The 16,761-nt window shown below is 38.3% G+C and overlaps 2 protein-coding genes across 4 annotated transcripts in view; one reads left to right on the top strand and one right to left on the bottom strand.

Moving 5' to 3' along the window:
* Positions 1-678, top strand: part of MAF (MAF bZIP transcription factor) — a 248,201-nt gene extending 247,523 nt beyond the window's left edge. The window contains exon 3 of the mRNA XM_087728469.1: positions 543-678. The gene's annotated coding sequence lies outside the window, so the exon portion shown is untranslated. The remainder of the gene's footprint in view (positions 1-542) is intronic.
* Positions 505-16,761, bottom strand: part of WWOX (WW domain containing oxidoreductase) — a 576,922-nt gene continuing 560,665 nt past the window's right edge. Inside the window, exons 9-10 of one of the 3 annotated variants that reach the window (XM_087728466.1) lie at positions 1,980-2,164; positions 505-601 (exon numbers count right to left, since the gene is read on the bottom strand). In XM_087728466.1, coding sequence (XP_087584592.1) covers positions 571-601; positions 1,980-2,164 — 216 coding nt within the window. In that variant the 3' untranslated portion in view covers positions 505-570. Of the gene's footprint in view, positions 2,165-16,761 lie in introns of all 3 variants that reach the window. The other 2 variants (XM_087728467.1, XM_087728468.1) reach the window with 2 other exon arrangements.

Here is a 16,761-nt window from a genome sequence, read left to right on the forward strand (position 1 = left end):
TTCTCCTGAAGACTGAGTTTCTAATTGCCAACACTCATTAGAAATATGAAGAGTGGTCCAAGAATTTTTCTTCATGTGGAGAAAAGCAGAAGCTTTCCCCTTTTCTCCTACAAGAAGGAAAACACCTTTTCTCTGGTTAGCCAAGAGAATATTCTCCATATGTATCTAATGCATGGGAGATGTCATCAGGAATGTGTGTTTATAGTATTTCCTTACAGGTTTTGATAACATTTGGTCCTTAAGTTAAATCTAGAGAGAGACAAAATCAGTTCCTTGGACTAGATTCAACCTTCTCCCTGGAGCAGTCAAGAACCTTGAATATATCTTCTGAAATTTTTATTGATTATGTTCATTAAGCAAATTTTTGTTATTCACTCTTCTTCATCATCCCAGCCTCGCAAGGGCAAAGGGCCCTTGGAAGATGTAAAACCAACCAACTCAAATGTAATGGGAAAAAAAATGTCAGTAAGAACATTCATCCCTACAAATAGAAGCATTACAATGTCAAATTAACCATTATTTTATTTGCTTCTTTATTGCAGATAACACGATGCTGGTTTTGCAGATGGCTTACAACGACTTCCTGGCATGAAGAGTAAAGCTACAAAGCACAAAACAATGGGGAAAAAATAAAAACCTACAGACAAATGAACTTGGAATAGAACAAGGGAAAAAAAGTGAATTTTCATGGCGTCGAAGAATTCTTTATTTTTCCTCAAGTTTTCTTTTCTTAAAAAATAAACAAAAATAAACAAAAGGAACTAAGACAGTCACAGGAACCATTTCTCTTCAGGTGACAGTACTCAAGCATGTTCTTTTATTACATTTAAATTGGGAAAAAGAAAAGAAAAAGAAAAACTGAATGAACATAGTGCTGAGTGAACTGGGCCAATAGTGATGATATTTGCTGTACATCAAACTTTCCTTAAAATTCTCAACCTTTAATCCCTCTGGTTATTTACACCCTACGTGTTTGTAAAGAAACGAGTTCACCCTGCAGTATTTAGAGAATGGTTTGCAAATGTATCTTTTAATATCATATTTTATGGATATTGTACTATATATATTTAACTAGAATGGGTGTAACCACCTTGAAGATTGAGAATCTTCTCCTTTTAGGCAAAGTGGTTTTCATTTGCTATCAAGAAGACTTTTCGATTATTTAATACTTGGGATTGTTTTACTGAACATTTAAGTGCAGAAAGCAAAACTAGTCATGCACTATTCTCCTTAGAGAGGAGAATCCAAATAACAAACTGAAATTTCTAGGGGGTTATTTTGAGTCTTATGTGTGTTTCATTTTTCCAAACAGAGTATAGAAATCAAACTTCTCCAAGGGCCAATTCAACCCATTGCTGAAAAGTAATTTTTGTTTTAGTCCTGCTACCAAACATCCATTATAGCAGGGAGCAGGGATGTGTGTGTACCTGTTTTAAAACATACAGTCAGGCACTTCACACTTTATTTTCCTAACTGTGCACTGAAAACAAACAAAAAAGGAAAGCACAGGGGAGTGGCATTATGCTTACAAAATTGTAATGTGCAATTCAGCTTCCGTTTCCACCCCCCCTTATTCTCCGACTTTTTCTAGCCTCCGTTGGATATTTCCTTCTCTATCTTTTTTTTTAAAAAAAAATCAGTTCAGACTGTAATCAAAGCTAAGAGAATGAAGCCTATCTCTATCATTTAACAAAAGAAAAATAGTTAAGACACTAATCATAGGAAGCAAAGCTGAGAGAATTAAGCCCAGCAAAATTATGCTCTCTATTCGTATTTCCCTCCCGTCTGTTTTTCTGTTGGTCATGATTGCTACCATTTCATTTAACGCTAACTAATCTGCAGCTCTAACCTTCTAGATGATAGGATTGGAAGCGTTCCAATATAGGCACATTTCTTTCGCTCCACCTCCCCAACCCCACCCAGCCCCCCCTCCATCTCTCTCTCTGTACTCTGCATGTGCTGGTCTTTCATTTCCTTACTTGCCCTGCCTGCCAACTCTTTCCTGGATCAGCTTCTCGCTGAGGTCCCACAAGGCAGCCGCATCCATTCCGTTCTGCGCCTGTTGCGATGGCACACAGCGACAGCAGTTGTTGAAATACATGCCTCCCAGGCCTTCCAGTTCTGCCGCGACAGCACAGTAGACGGTGGTGGCCGCTCCTTGTTGCTGTAATTAAAACAAAACAACGACAAAAGAGGAGTGAGGGGACATGTAGTGAACGCAAAGGTTAGAACCAGGCAGGCTCGACAAAGCCTGTGTTCTCATCAAGGGCAGATTATCAGCTTGGCCTGGATTCAGAGTAAGTCCAGCAGGGCCTTGCCCTGTGCCATCCATCTTACAATTAGTGGTGTCTTGTTAAGTGTGAGTGAATCCATCTTTTCTTAGATGAGTAAGGATGCTCCTTTAAGTAGCAGCTCAATAAACGTAGCTGGATAATCACATGAATTCTAGCCTTCCCCCCCCCCCCCCAATCAATCTCATGAAGTGTTTTTTCCAGGAAGAACATGGTTTAGAAGGGAAGGGTAAGCAGCTGAATCCAGCCTAGGGACACGAAAGTTGATCGTCTGTTCCTATGAGCGACACACAGGTTTTTTGTTAGCATTCGAGGGTAAAAGTGAATGTAATCCAAACAGCTTTGAAGAAGTGTAGAAATGATTTTATCTAGCCTTCCCCCCCACAATCAATTTCCAACCCCTCTCCAGTTAGGGGTTGTTTTCATTCGACTTGTGAACCGAAGCTTGAAGAAGTTTGCAAGTTGTTTTTAACTTGCCAAGTTATACTCTGACCAAAAAGGGGATAGAGAAAACAACAAATAAGAACCTCTATGGCTGTCCTTTGCGACAATGCACAATAGGAATAGATCTCCAGGTACAGATTGTGAAGTACATAGACATTGAAGTGACAAAGGACATAATTCCAGAAGATGCACAGCCTGTGTTTCATGCAGAGTCACCAGCAAAGGTCTTTCTTGCTTCACCCCCCATGAATAAGCAGTGCTGAAATGAAAGATCTCACTAAGATCTATGAACATGCTTCTTGCAAGATCTCCCAACAGTTTTTGGTGGGGGAGAAGAGTGTCTGCGTGTGTGTGTGGGGGGACTACATCAGCAATTCCATGACAGTAACTGGGGCTAGGAGAAGATACCAACGCCTGTCCTAGGAAAGAAGGAAATAGGCCACCATGCTTCTAAAAGGGTTGGATTCTTATGACTTGGCCGAAGTAACCACTTAGATTGGATGAAGGGATCCATCCTGTCAAATGTTGCCTCAAATATTTTTACATTCAAAAGAATGTTCAAGTCTTTAACTTTAATAGGACAATTCATTTGGAGAATATCCTTTGGGATTTCAGACCCTGTTTGGCTAAGTGTGTAACTGATTGCTCTCTGATTTTTTTAAAATTCCAAATAAACTTAGAGATGTCCACCATGTCATCGACACAGAACGCAATTGGAAATGTTGCATAAATTGTCTATGTCAGGGGTCTCCAACCTTGGCAACTTTAAGCCTGGAGGATTTCAACTCCCAGTTGGCTGGGGAATTCTGGGAGTTGAAGTCCTCCAGGCTTAAAGTTGCCAAGGTTGGAGATCCCTGGTCTATGTGCATGCGCGCACACACACACATATAAATTGCCAATGAAGTCTTAGTTGATGAAAAATGACCTCTCCTAATGATGTGATGGCACTCGTTTAAAGATCTAACTTGTTAGCAAAGAGCTAAAATGGACTTTTGGGCTTTAATATATGGACTTAAAACTAGTTCTGGAGGTCTCTGTTACGGCACAGCGGGAAAAGATTATTAAATTAGAGTGGAGTTGAAATTGTCTGAATTTGGGCGAAAGGATGGAGATTTGCTTTGTGATCTATTTAAAGATGTGGCTACTTATATTCCAGTAAGAAGTTTCAAATCTAGAATCTGGCAACTTATTATTTTCAGTGAAAGAAGCTTCCCCCCACTCCTTCTTCCCTTATCTGGAAATGTGTTTTTTTTTTCCCTAAGAGAGGAAACAAGAGAGTTTGGTTAAACTATCTAGTACTATTTTTGTGAAAATATGACATAAATTACTCATAGCCCAATACAGAAACTTTCTTTTTTAGTTAATCTTTCAGCAGGTTTGAATAATGTTATACCATAAATATCTTACATTATGGGTCAATACAAAGAATAGTTGTCATTTCTAATGTGATTTCTATTATTTCTTTCCCTAAGGGTAGAAGAAAGGTAATACTAACTATGCAAAATATTAATTTTTCCTCTCCTGCCAAACTACATATTTGAATTTCTGAAAAGTCTGAGTCCAATTATAGGAGCCAAGTTACTTATCTGTTATTTATGCTAGTGTGAATATAGTTAATATATGGGGGGAGTAGGGATACAAAATAAAAACAAATATTATATATAATATTATTACTCATAACAATGCCAACAGAAGGAGGAGAAGAAAAGACGGTTGTGAATTAATTGTATGCTTTAAACACCCTTTCTCATTACATACATCACTTATTGCTCAGGCTATGACCCAACTAAATTGAATGTTTGTCAAATAATCACAGGCATTTTAATTAGTGCTGTCACTGAATTAAAGGAATTTGAGTTGTGTAATTGGATGAGGTTTAGTCAATTGGCTGCCTTTGTGTAAATTTGCATAACCTAATTTGTGCATGTGTCTACTTACATAAGACCAACAGAACTGAAGGGAGTCCTTTTTTTTTTTTTTGCTTGAGTTTTTTCTGAGAACATGATCTGTTCAGACTTGCTTTGTTTGAATTTGAATTTTGAATTTCCTTTATTTGTATGCCACCCTTTTCCCTGGGGGGACTCAGGGCGGCTCACAGTTCAAAAAGGGAGGGGGGGGAAAGACAAACAGTATTCCAATATGGAAACAATACAACATATTAAAAGAGAGCACAACAGTGACACAATTCGGGTGGGGTTGAAATCTTAACCCCAGGCCAGCCGGGACAGCCAGATCTTTAAAGCGGCGCGGAAGGATTGAAGGGTGGTGAGGGTCCGAATCTCCATGGGGAGTTCGTTCCAGAGGGTCGGAGCAGCCACCGAGAAGGCTCTCCTCCGGGTAGTTGCCAGTTTGCACTGGCTAGTAGATGGAATTCAGAGGAGGCCTAATCGATGTGATCGTATCGGTCTAGTGGAGGTAATTGGCAGTAGTTGGTGGAATGAGTTGATCCTACTTCCACCGAGGAGCTAAAGCTTTCAATTTCTATATCAGGGTTCTAACTCTGTTGCATAAGTAGAGGCAGCTGGAAAATGGCAAAGTCCACTTTGAAGAGCAAAGGGGAATTCCTTTTCGCAAACAAATCCAATTAAACATTGGCATTTTATTAAAAAAACAACTTGCTTGGAAGGTCTACAGGCTTGATTTGAATGTTAGTTTTGATATGTTCAATTTGCTGGTTACATTCATGAATAGTGCAGCAATTCATGAGAAGTAGTAGAATACAGAAGATGTAAATTTGTTTTGATCGTGCTGCTTTACCTACAATCAAGTTTGAACGGCCATAGGTGATCCCTCTAGGTGATAAAAAGCCCATCCTCTACTCCCCTACTGGTTCTCTCAAGAAAACCTAATCTAGTAAATATTACTGTTAATGTTCTGTTAATAAAGACAGATTTCTTTATTGGCCAAGTGTGATTGGACACACACAAGGAATTTGTCTTCGGTGCATAAGCTCTGTTAATATTAATAATGCTACTTTAGGAAAATAGCAAGACATTTAAAATTGTGATTTGTAAGCCAGAATGCCAGCATGGTCACTTAAGGAAGGACACTGGTTAGAACAATAAGACCCAGCAGGATAAGGGCCAGCTCCAGAAAGGGCCATATTCTATGTTCCATGTCCAAGTATCTTGCAAGATGGATAAGATATTGGTTGGTTAAAATGCATAAATTGAGAAGAGACAGAGAAGAATGGTCTTTCTTCTTCCTTACCATCTTTCTAGTTCATCAGTAGGGACCAATGAATGGCCATCCTCCATATTGCTGATACAAGATAGGTTCATTGTTGGTGCAATGCCTGTACCAGGAACTTTGTATCACATCAGCACTCCCCTTTTAAACAGCTTCATTAAACACTTCTCAGGTAATGATTGTGTGACTTGTTACAAATGGTCCGTGAGGATTTATTGTGATTTTTTTTAAAGTGAAAAATTCTGTAAGTGTTTTGGCAAACTAAATAGCTTTCGTATCACTTCTTTTCAAACAATCAAAAGGTTGCCTGTTCCATATGGCATTCATGATTTAGGAAGCGCCCCCCTTGTATTAACCTCTGACAAAAGCTGGTATGTGTACGTGTCAGGGATGGATTCCTACTGGCATTGGTACTAGTTTGCTTCACAGAACAATTCCCTGTAAATAGTTCTTTGCATGTGCGAAGAACATGAAAAACTGCTAAAAAACATGCCAGCAACAGCAGTAGAGATCTGGGAACTGGTTCAGGGGCGTGGCCAGCTTGGGTGGCTGCTGGGTCTATGACCCAGGCCAAATTACCACTACCGGTTCACCTGGTAGAAACCCACCTCTGGTATGTGTGGAAAGCCAAATGCATAAGCTAAAATATTTTAGAATCCCTACTGAATATTTCACCATCTTGAAAGAGCGTTTCCAGTTCAGTCAAAGCTTTAAGAGCTGTTAGACTGGAGCACTCAATTGCAATCTTAATTGGGAAGGAGATGATATTCAAGGATTAATGTAAATTAACTTTCAGAGTTGTTGGTGCTTTGTTGCTTTCTAGATTGCAGAGGATTAGGTGAGGGAGCTTTTTCAGTCCAAAAGATATACAGGTAGTCCTCGATTTACAACAGTCATCACAACCCCATGGACAATGTTCCTCCAGACCTTCCTGTACTCTACCATCCTCTGGAGTCAATTTAAGCTCACGCCAACTGCTTCAGTGACTCCATCCATCCACCCCATTCTCTGTTGTCCCCTTCTTCTTTTGAGCTCAATCTTTCCCAGCATTCGTCTCTTCTCCAGTGAGTCCTTCCTTCTCATTAGGTGGCCAAAGTGTTTAAGTTTCCTCTTCAGGTTCTGGCCTTCTAAAGAGCAAAAACTGAAGAGTTTTTGAAAGGTATGGGAGCCTCATTCTGTGTAGAATATTAGTAGGTGGTTACTACTGCATAGGCATTTTGAGTGAGGTGGATAATTGCAATCAATTAAGCAATGAATACAAATTAATATTGAACTGCCTTAATGCTACAGGGGAAGAGGGCATTTTCATAGGCATGTATGGTTTTTAAAATCTCATTATTATAAGTAATGCAGCCATTAGTATTCTAATGTAGTCTAGTGCTCCTGGTAGAAAGACATTATAGGCCTAAATGTTTAGTTTTCAGACCTTGCTGTTTTCAAAGTGTTTATGTTTGCTAAAATTAGCATCCTAAAATATACCAGCCCCATACACACATAGGAAAGGAAAGAAAGGACGGAAGGAAACTTGAAATGACATTAAAAGTTCAAAATAAACGGCAATCAATATATTATGAAAAACCATTATGGCATTTGTATTACTCCATGCCATCACCAATATGAGTCTCTTTCCTGTGTTAAAATAAAATATAATTTGCTGGCACTTTATAGAAGGACCATTCATGTTTTGGGGATCGGTTGTGTGTCGGGAGCTCAGTTGGTGTCTAGCATAGTTTTCAGCAGGAAGAACACCAAATAGTTAACTGTACAGTTGAACCTTTAACCTCTGTCTTCCATGCGTTTAGGACCTGCCTCTGTGTGCTCTCAAGATTATGAATCAGTTTCCCCAAAAATAATTTTATGGTGTATACTTGGAATCCCCAACTAGGATGCATCATTACCATGTATTAAAATCAGGATGGAGGTGGTTAAAATTAGCGTGGAGATTGCTCATTTATAAAATCCATTATAAAAAGTAGGTCAGAGAGGTAGACTTCATTATTGTTTATGAGAAAGCATTGGTTTCTCACAAAGGCAGAGTGGTCTCTTCCCACTTCCCGCCCTCCACTCACTGTCTCACACAAATACACAACACCCCCCCCCCTCCACACACACACAAGAGAGACGATATGACCGAGAGCTTGTTGGTGCATTCTGCTGTTATTTCTCTTTGAAGTATTTTGAAGATTTATCTATAATTAACTTTAATAATATTTAAATATATTATTTCTATACATTGTGTATATCTAATGCCATTGTATATATATATATTTCTACAAACCTTTAATATTCTTGAGGTTTTTAGTCAAAATTAAGCATTTTTTCATGCATAATATTTCAAAATATTGGGGGGGGGGAAAGGGCATCTCATTATGGAAGTTATCTGGCTTCATTTTGTACTGAACAGTTTGATCTGATAGGAATCTTCATAATAATAATAATGATGATGATGATTTTAAGAACTGTGAGGTAGAATGGGAAATTGATCCAAATGGCCATGAAAGAGCTAACTGAACCTTCCAAGACTTTTATTTTATTTTTTTAAAACCATAAAATAACAGACACATCCATTCCTATGAACATTTAGAGCATAACTCTACTAAAAAGATGTTTGTATAGGAACTTAGACTTCGTATAAGTCTAAGTTCCTAGGAACGAAACTGATGTGTTCTTAATAGACGATTGCTTTTAGGCTTAAAAAAAATATCACCAGTCTAAACCCAATGAAACCTTATGATTTCCATGGGATTAAGTTTTTCGGACGACTTGCACATTACATATTTAAATTTCAGTGTTGAAATGCACTTGGGATAGCAAGGGCATGGAACGCGGATGCCATGATATGATAGGGTAAAGTATTAAGTGTTAATTCTGTCTTCCAGAAGCTAATTAAGGGAATGTATTTTGCAATAATACAGATCTAGTAAGCAGCCTCTAATGTCTGGTCTCTGGCTATAAACCAGGCTTCTCCTCTATAATATATGTGTCATAGATAGTCTGCTGTAAAGTGAATTGAGTTTAGTGCATCTCTCAGGCTAAAAGACACTGGTCTTGTTAATATTTCATTTAGTACATACTGTAGCGCCTCATTTATATCACGTCTATAATTAATGGTGATAGCTTAGGCACTGCCTTTACAAGGAGAAATCCCTGTATGTTGGTTGATGGATAATGAGGAAAAAAAATAGATAATTTCATTCACCAGCAGCTTCTTGATAGTTAGTTAATCGCATTCATTGCCAGGGTAAGTAATGCTCCATTGTGTTCGTGACCATTTTAGCCGCATTTGATGGAACTAGAGTAGATTCAAAGCTGAACCATGTTTTTTAAGTAAATAAATAAAGGGGCTTTTGTATTGTGCTACACTTGGCAGAATTCAAACGGTCCGCCCTCCAAACTTTTGCCTTCTTTTGTCCAAAAATGTATCTCAATATGCATGTGCTAACTATTCAAACACCTGTATTTTAAGGAAAAAAATACAATTAAGCTGCCTTTCTCTTCTCCTATGTAGATTGTAAATAAATGTAGATGTTCCTTTTCCCTTTCTTCCCCCACTTTGTAAATATTTGTAAATATTAACAAGCTATGCATGCTAATATTCTAGGCAATTTCAGGTACTTTTGTAATCCAAAGGCATGTACTTGAACTGGTTTGTTAAAAAAAAAGGAAAAGAAATCTACTCCAACTCTTTAAAGCTTACTAGAAATTAAAAATTTGTTACTAGACTGTTCTTTTCAGCATTTCGTGTGCATTTCTTTTTAATTTGTGTTCTTCTTTCTTGGTTTCTCTAGTAGAAAACCTTTTGAAATATGCTGAATGAAAGTAAAGGTAAAGGTTACCCTTGCACATATGTGCTAGTCGTTCCTGACTCTAGGGGGCGATGCTCATCTCCGTTTCAAAGTCAAAGAGCCAGCACTGTCCGAAGACATTTCCGTGGTCATGTGGTCAGCATGACTAAATGCCAAAGGTGCACGGAGTTCTATTACCTTCCCACCAAAGGTGGTCCCTATTTTTCTACTTGCATTTTTACATGCTTTCGAACTGCTAGGTTGGCAGAAGCTGAGACAAGTAACGAGAGCTCACTCCGTTATGCGGCGCTAGGGATTCAAACTGCCAAACTGCCGAACTTTCTGATCGACAAGCTCTGCATCCTAGCCACTGAACCACCGCGTCCCTATGCTGAATACCCAAATCTTTTATTTCACGCTTACAAATTCAAGTAAACTCCATATATTGCAAAGAGCTGGTATTCAGAGTTATCTTTCCAGGTCTCAAATGAATCTTTATGTAGAAGTTGTCTCACGAAATCGAGAAACCCATACACAGTTGATTATCTGACCATCAGCTACATACCAAAACTAGTGACACAGGTATTCGTTTAAATTCATGCATGGACACTACACATTCCCCCAATTGTGCGGAAATTAGCCAGCTGCTAATACTGAAATACCACAAGTCAGACTTTTCTCAAACATTTATAGCCTATTTTGGGATAGCAATAAAGCCAGTTTAAAATAATACTTGATCAATCGATTAATGATAAACCTGAGTCCTGAAAAGAATAACTAAAGCAAATTCGTTGTAATTCATTCTTAATTCACTCTGGATGATCTCGATACACCAACTTTGGCAAATAATTTTAAGTGCTCAGAGATATTGCAATAAACAAAATACTTAGTTCTCAAATTAAGAACTAAAAGGTTCATAGTAGATTTTTTTTGCGGGGGGCGGGCGCTGGGAAATCATAAGATCCTAACTGGGGATATACTTTTTTAGAAGGAGAGGCAAAACAGACCTCCAAACCTGGATTCAGTATTAGAAAATGATAAAGCTTGTTAATCCACAAAAAAGTTTTTTTACGAACGGTAAAAGGTTCTACACAAAGACAGTTTCAGTCCCTACTGTGTTACAAGGTCTCTTGAAATTTCTGACAATGATTAAGAAAGATGATGAGGAGGAATTTTTAAATTTAAAATTCCCAGAATTTCTTTCCATGCTCTCTAAACAGCGTTTTTGAGGTTATGTTATTGTTGGCATGGCAAAGGAAGCTATCCGCGGGAGCAATGATGGTGATAGTTCCTATTTATACTTTGTTCTATTATCCATAAATGCAACTGGCTATTCACTTCATGTTCTGAGAAAGCCGCATGTGAAGATTTTCCCTGATATGGTCTCTTAGGATTGAGTTGAAACATGGGAAGTGCAGGCCAGGGGAGAAAGAATTGCAAAATGAACATTGAGTCAATCAAGCACACAGCATGTCAATGTCAAACCAGAGGTGGGTATTCAGCATGTTCTGACCAGTTCTGGAGAATTGGTAGCGGAAATTTTGAGTAGTTCAGAGAAATGGTAAATACCACCTCTGACTGGCTCTGCCCCCATCTATTCTCTAGCTCCCGAATCCCAGCTGATCAGGAGGAAATGGGGATTTTGAAGTAACCTTTCCCTGGAGTAGGGAGGGAATGGAGATTTTACAGTACCCTTCCCCTGCCATGCCCACCAAGCCATGCCATGCCCAACCATGCCTACAGAACCAGTTGTAAAAAAATTTGAATCCCACCACTGAGTCAAATGCACCAAATGTTTCCCCAATTCTCTTCTGTCCAATTTTCAATTGAAAATGGACAAGAATCTGGAAAAATATGGGCAGATTATGTTGATTGGACACAGCATTAGTCCTAAGAGACCATGGTCACTGAATGTTAAACCACTGTTCCAATCTCCTTCATTTGCTACACTGAAAACCATGGTCACTGAATATTGAACCACTGTTCCAATCGCCTTCATTTGCTACACTGAAAATCTCCAGCCTACACAGGAGAAAACATGGCTTCTTTCACCAGGATCGGCACAAAAGAAATAGAATTGACTGGCAATAGTGGCATGGCATGAAGAGGAAAGGCAGGGGCATCTTCAGGATGGAGTTAAGAGCGTCAAAATGCCGCCTGTGACCATGTGATAAAAGTTACATCCCGTTTACAATGGGCATTACATACTTTTCACAGAGGTAATTGTGCCAGTTTTAGTACTATGTACTTGCCAGGGCATGCACCTAAAGAAAGACTGTTGAACAATCACACCTGTCACATATGACCTTTCTCACTTTACTTTCAACCTCCAGTTTCAAAGGCAGATCATGTCCCAAAGATTCCTTACTATTACAGCATTGAAAAAAGAATGAAATAAATTATATATATGTGTGTGTATGTGTATGTGTGTGTATGTGTATGTATATGTATGTGTATGTGTATGTGTATGTATATGTATATGTATATATATGTATGTGTGTGTATATATATATATATATATATATATATGTATGTGTACACACACACACACACACACACACACACACACACAATATATATATATATATATATATATATATATATATATATATATATATATATATATATATATATATATATATATATATATATATATATATATATATATATATATATATATATATATATGTTGCATTTCTGCTGATAAATAAATAAAGGGAGACTAGTATAGATCTATTTCAAGCTATTTAGCTCTCATCAGCTAGCCATACCCTTACTGGGAATCGAACTGATGAGAGCTAAATAGCTTGAAATAAATCTATACTAGTCTCCCTTTATTTATTTATCAGCACAAATACAACAAATGTAACAAAAAGGCAACAGTAAAAATATTGGGTTTCTGTCTGGATGGTCTCTTGTGATGAGCAGAAGGACAGAGAATGGAAGTAGTGATCTTCCTCTCATATTTGGGCATACCGGGGGTTGTAACTCGTATGTATGTATGTATGTATGTATGTATGTATGTGTATATATGTATGTATGTGTGTGTATGTGTATACATACATACATACATACATACATACATACATACATACATACATACAAATATATACACACACATATACATATACACAAACACAGATACAGATACAGATATATATATATTTTCAGGGCATCACTCCAACAGAACCAAACTTACCATTTTCTCAAGGCACATAAAGTTTTGTTTTTGCTATTCACCCCAAAGTAGGCTATAATAGTCCCTGTGAGACTACACTACTTGCATTTCATATATTTCATGTCTGCAGAGCAGGACTACAAAGTAGTAGGAAAGCTAAATCTTGTTCTCCCAGTCCAAAATTTACCTCTTCGTAAAAGTTTGCAAAAGTTCTCTCCACCTAACAAGAATCTTTCCTAAACTGTCATCTTTCCCCAAGGAAACTGTTCAAGGGACACTTTCAGGTTTTACATGATATACTAATAGTAACTTTCATTTTTTGCTTGGGTTGTGGCAAGGAACAAGAGTGTGAATGCTTTTCCCAATTTCCTGCCTTTGTTCAATCCATTTTAGCACAAATGCTTTGTGCAGTCTTCTCATTTCCTGGATGAAAGGTAGACTAGAAACCTAACATCAACAGCAGCAGCAAACAAGGATTTGACTCAGTTTTCACCATAGCCAGGACCAACTATAGCTGTGATGGCAAACCTATGGCACGCAAAGGCCTCTCTGTGGGCACATGTGCCATTGTCAGCTGCTCTTCTGTTTTGGCTGGCCAGCTGGTCTTCGCGTGTGCTGGTGTGCCAGAAACCCAAACTGGCACATGCACACTGACTAGCTGGTCTTTGGGTTGGGTTGGGTTTGGGTTTCCGACACTCTGGTTCTTCGGCACTCCGGCACGTAAGCTTGTTCCAATTTGGGCACCCAGTGCTGAAAATGTTCATCATCATTGAACTCTAGGAAAGCTCATTAAACTTGGAAGTAAATAGAAAACTTAATCTTTAACTTGAGTACTTAGTTCATGCTGCTGTAGATTATTTTTTTCTTTTTTAAAAAAGAAAAAGACAAGACAAGACAGAATATAGCTAGGAGGGGAAGGATCCCACATCTTTTAATCCTCTAAGTTGTGGGCAAAGCTTTTTCTGCCTTTAGTATCTATGGAAACCAAATGCAATGCAAAACTTTTTCAGGGAAAGCAAAATAGCTTTCATGCTAAAAGATGCCTCTCTTGGGCGAGGTGTATCAGGATAAACAAATTAATTGACAGTATTTGCTTGACTTCTTAGGTTTCTCAAACTTAACTTGATGTCTCTAGAAGATTTTCCCAGTCCTTGAAGTCTTGTAAGAAGGCTTTTTATAAAGCTGATTTGACATGGGGGTTATGTTCATGTGAAACTGTGCTATCCTTCTAATAGGGGGTGCAGAAATGGTTCAGAGGATTATTATCTTTTGACAGACAAAACCTATTACCTTCTCACTAGGAGGGCAAAGTTAGTTTTTTTAAAATTCATACAAAAATGGAATCAATTATCAATATCTGCATGGTTTCTCCAGGTTGGTGGATGACAGCTCGTGCAACACTTCTATTTTATGTTCTTCTTTTTTTAATCAATTCTGGAAAACACATGACGATTTGACAATAGGTCTTCTTCAGTTAGAAAGCCTCCATGTCTCTAAATTAACTCCCTCCACCCAACCCCAACATGTGATCTTCTTCCACATAAAATTAGGGGGTAACTTATCTCATCCCACCCAACTTTTATTTATTTTTTTCAACCAACCACTGGAAGATTTTTCAGACAAAGTTGACTCAAGCATTGTTACTTGCACAATGTAATACGACAAATCACCTATCAATATTTCATTATTTAAAAAGGTATAGGGTCTCCTCGCACATATGTGCTAGTTATTCCCAACTCTAGGGGCAGTGCTCATCTCTGTTTCAAAGTCGAAGAGCCAGCGTTGTCCAGGGATGTCATATGGTCATAGTAACGTTGATAGAGCTCCTGTTACTTGTCCCACTTTCTACCAACCTAGCATTTCGAAAGCATGAAAAATGCAAGTAGAAAAACAGGAACAACCTTTGGTGGGAAGGTAACAGTGTTCCATGCACCTTTGGTGTTTAGTCATGCCGGCCACATGACCACAGAGATGTCTTTGGACAGCGCTGGCTCTTTGGCTTTGAAACAGAGATGAGCTCCGCCCCTAGAGATGGAAACGACAAGCACGCATGTGCGGGGGAACATTTTCCTTTACTTTTATGTGTAGGTAAAATGGAAATGAGATTTTATGCATTTGAGAAAATGAGATTTTATGTATTGTACACATCGGACACATGCATTCCATGGGAGATAAGATGGTATTCATTGGCACAAGCAAGTAGTCTATGAATGACATTTTCTATTAAAAACAAAAGTTAGCTTTTTGAACCTCCGCGTTTCATTCATGATGAACTAGAACAGAACGTTTTAAACATGTATTTAACAACAAATGTGAGCAATACTTTGTCTATCCTCCTATGTAAGGGCCAGCAAGGTTCTTTTTTTCAGCTTGGCCAGCACTTAAAAAGAATAATGCTTGTCAGCATTGCTCACCTGAAGCAATCACATGAAACACCTTATTGGAAACACCAAGGTGACCTAAAATGGCAGCACACTATATTCCAAAAAGAATTATAGCTCATAGGTAGACCACAACTTTCATCTGCAAAAGGTCTTGGGTTCAATTCTCCACATTTCCTGGTGGCGCTAGATATATCCTTCTATGAAATCATGGTCAGCCACTAGACTCACTAAAAGAGAGACTTTTCTAACATAGATTACAACTTTTGCGGGAGGGGGAGAGGAGGGGGTGAACAAACTATTTCATATTTCAGCTGTTAGCGAAGTACAATTTCCAGTAACCTTTTTTGGCCATACTTAATTGATATGCAGGAAGTTAAGCCTCAGCCAGTATAAGAGGAAAATAGGCAGAGCCTGGTGGCAGAGTCAAGAGAGTAATAAGCCTAAAATCATTAGATTCCCACAAACGGTATAAGTCCAGCCCCACCCCTTGAATTCCATTAATTTTTATCTAGCGTCAATTTAGTACTGGTAGTTAGTCGACTAGATTCCTGTGTACAGCCATGAGCAATAATCAGCTTAACTGAAACTTAACATCTAGTCCTGTTTCTTTGTACTTGGCATTCACAACTAGACTGTCACTGGATCTTGCTTAACATCTCTTAACTTCCATCTGACCTCACCATACCGTTATATCAACAGTTACACATAGCCTTTGCACCTTGGGAGGTTTGAGGATCTGGATGATCTTCTCTCTTCCCAAGCTTTCAAATCCTTGTGCTCTGGGGGAACCTTTGTTTTCGTTTTAAAGTTGACCATCAATCGACTCCGCTTTGTCTAAGCAGACAAGTCATTTGAATGTGCACCCAGCGTTATAATGGCCTGAGTGACAGCTAAGGTAGATAAACACAAGCATGTAACAGAGCTCACAACAATCTGGGCACACCTTTTGTTCATTCAAGTATCTTGAAATGATTTGGCAGTCAAGGACACAACATTTTGGATTAATCTGTTGGGAGTAAAAAAAAAATGGCTAGAATGGTAGAATTGCAAAGGGATGAAGGAGGACAACCATTCTGTCATCTGCAGAGTTCTTATTAGTCACATTTTCTTCCAGGGCACAGAGATCTCATTGCTGCAGAACACCAGTTTCCAAAGTGCCCTGCAGCTGCTTAAGAAATAATTAATTCTATGCAAAAATAATAAAAAAGTTTATCATTCAATCATAGTAAAAGTTAAAGATGTTTGAAGTGATTCCCCCACTCTTTCCATGAAAGAGTTCTTCAAAACAAGATGGAAGACAATCACACACTACACCAATCAAACATTTTAGGTGTGTTTATGCACTATAAGCATATGTTCTCTCTGTCTGTATCTGAATGTGTACTTATATGCATAGATATTAATTATTTATCATATTTAGAAACCGTGGATAGTGTACAAATAGACATGAATACACACACACACCACGGTGGGTCAGTGGTTAGAGTGCC

This window comes from Thamnophis sirtalis, unplaced genomic scaffold (assembly GCF_051295495.1).
Source record: "Thamnophis sirtalis isolate CommonGarterSnake01/CBP01778 unplaced genomic scaffold, rThaSir2_p1.2 scaffold_14, whole genome shotgun sequence".
NCBI lineage: Eukaryota > Metazoa > Chordata > Lepidosauria > Squamata > Natricidae > Thamnophis > Thamnophis sirtalis.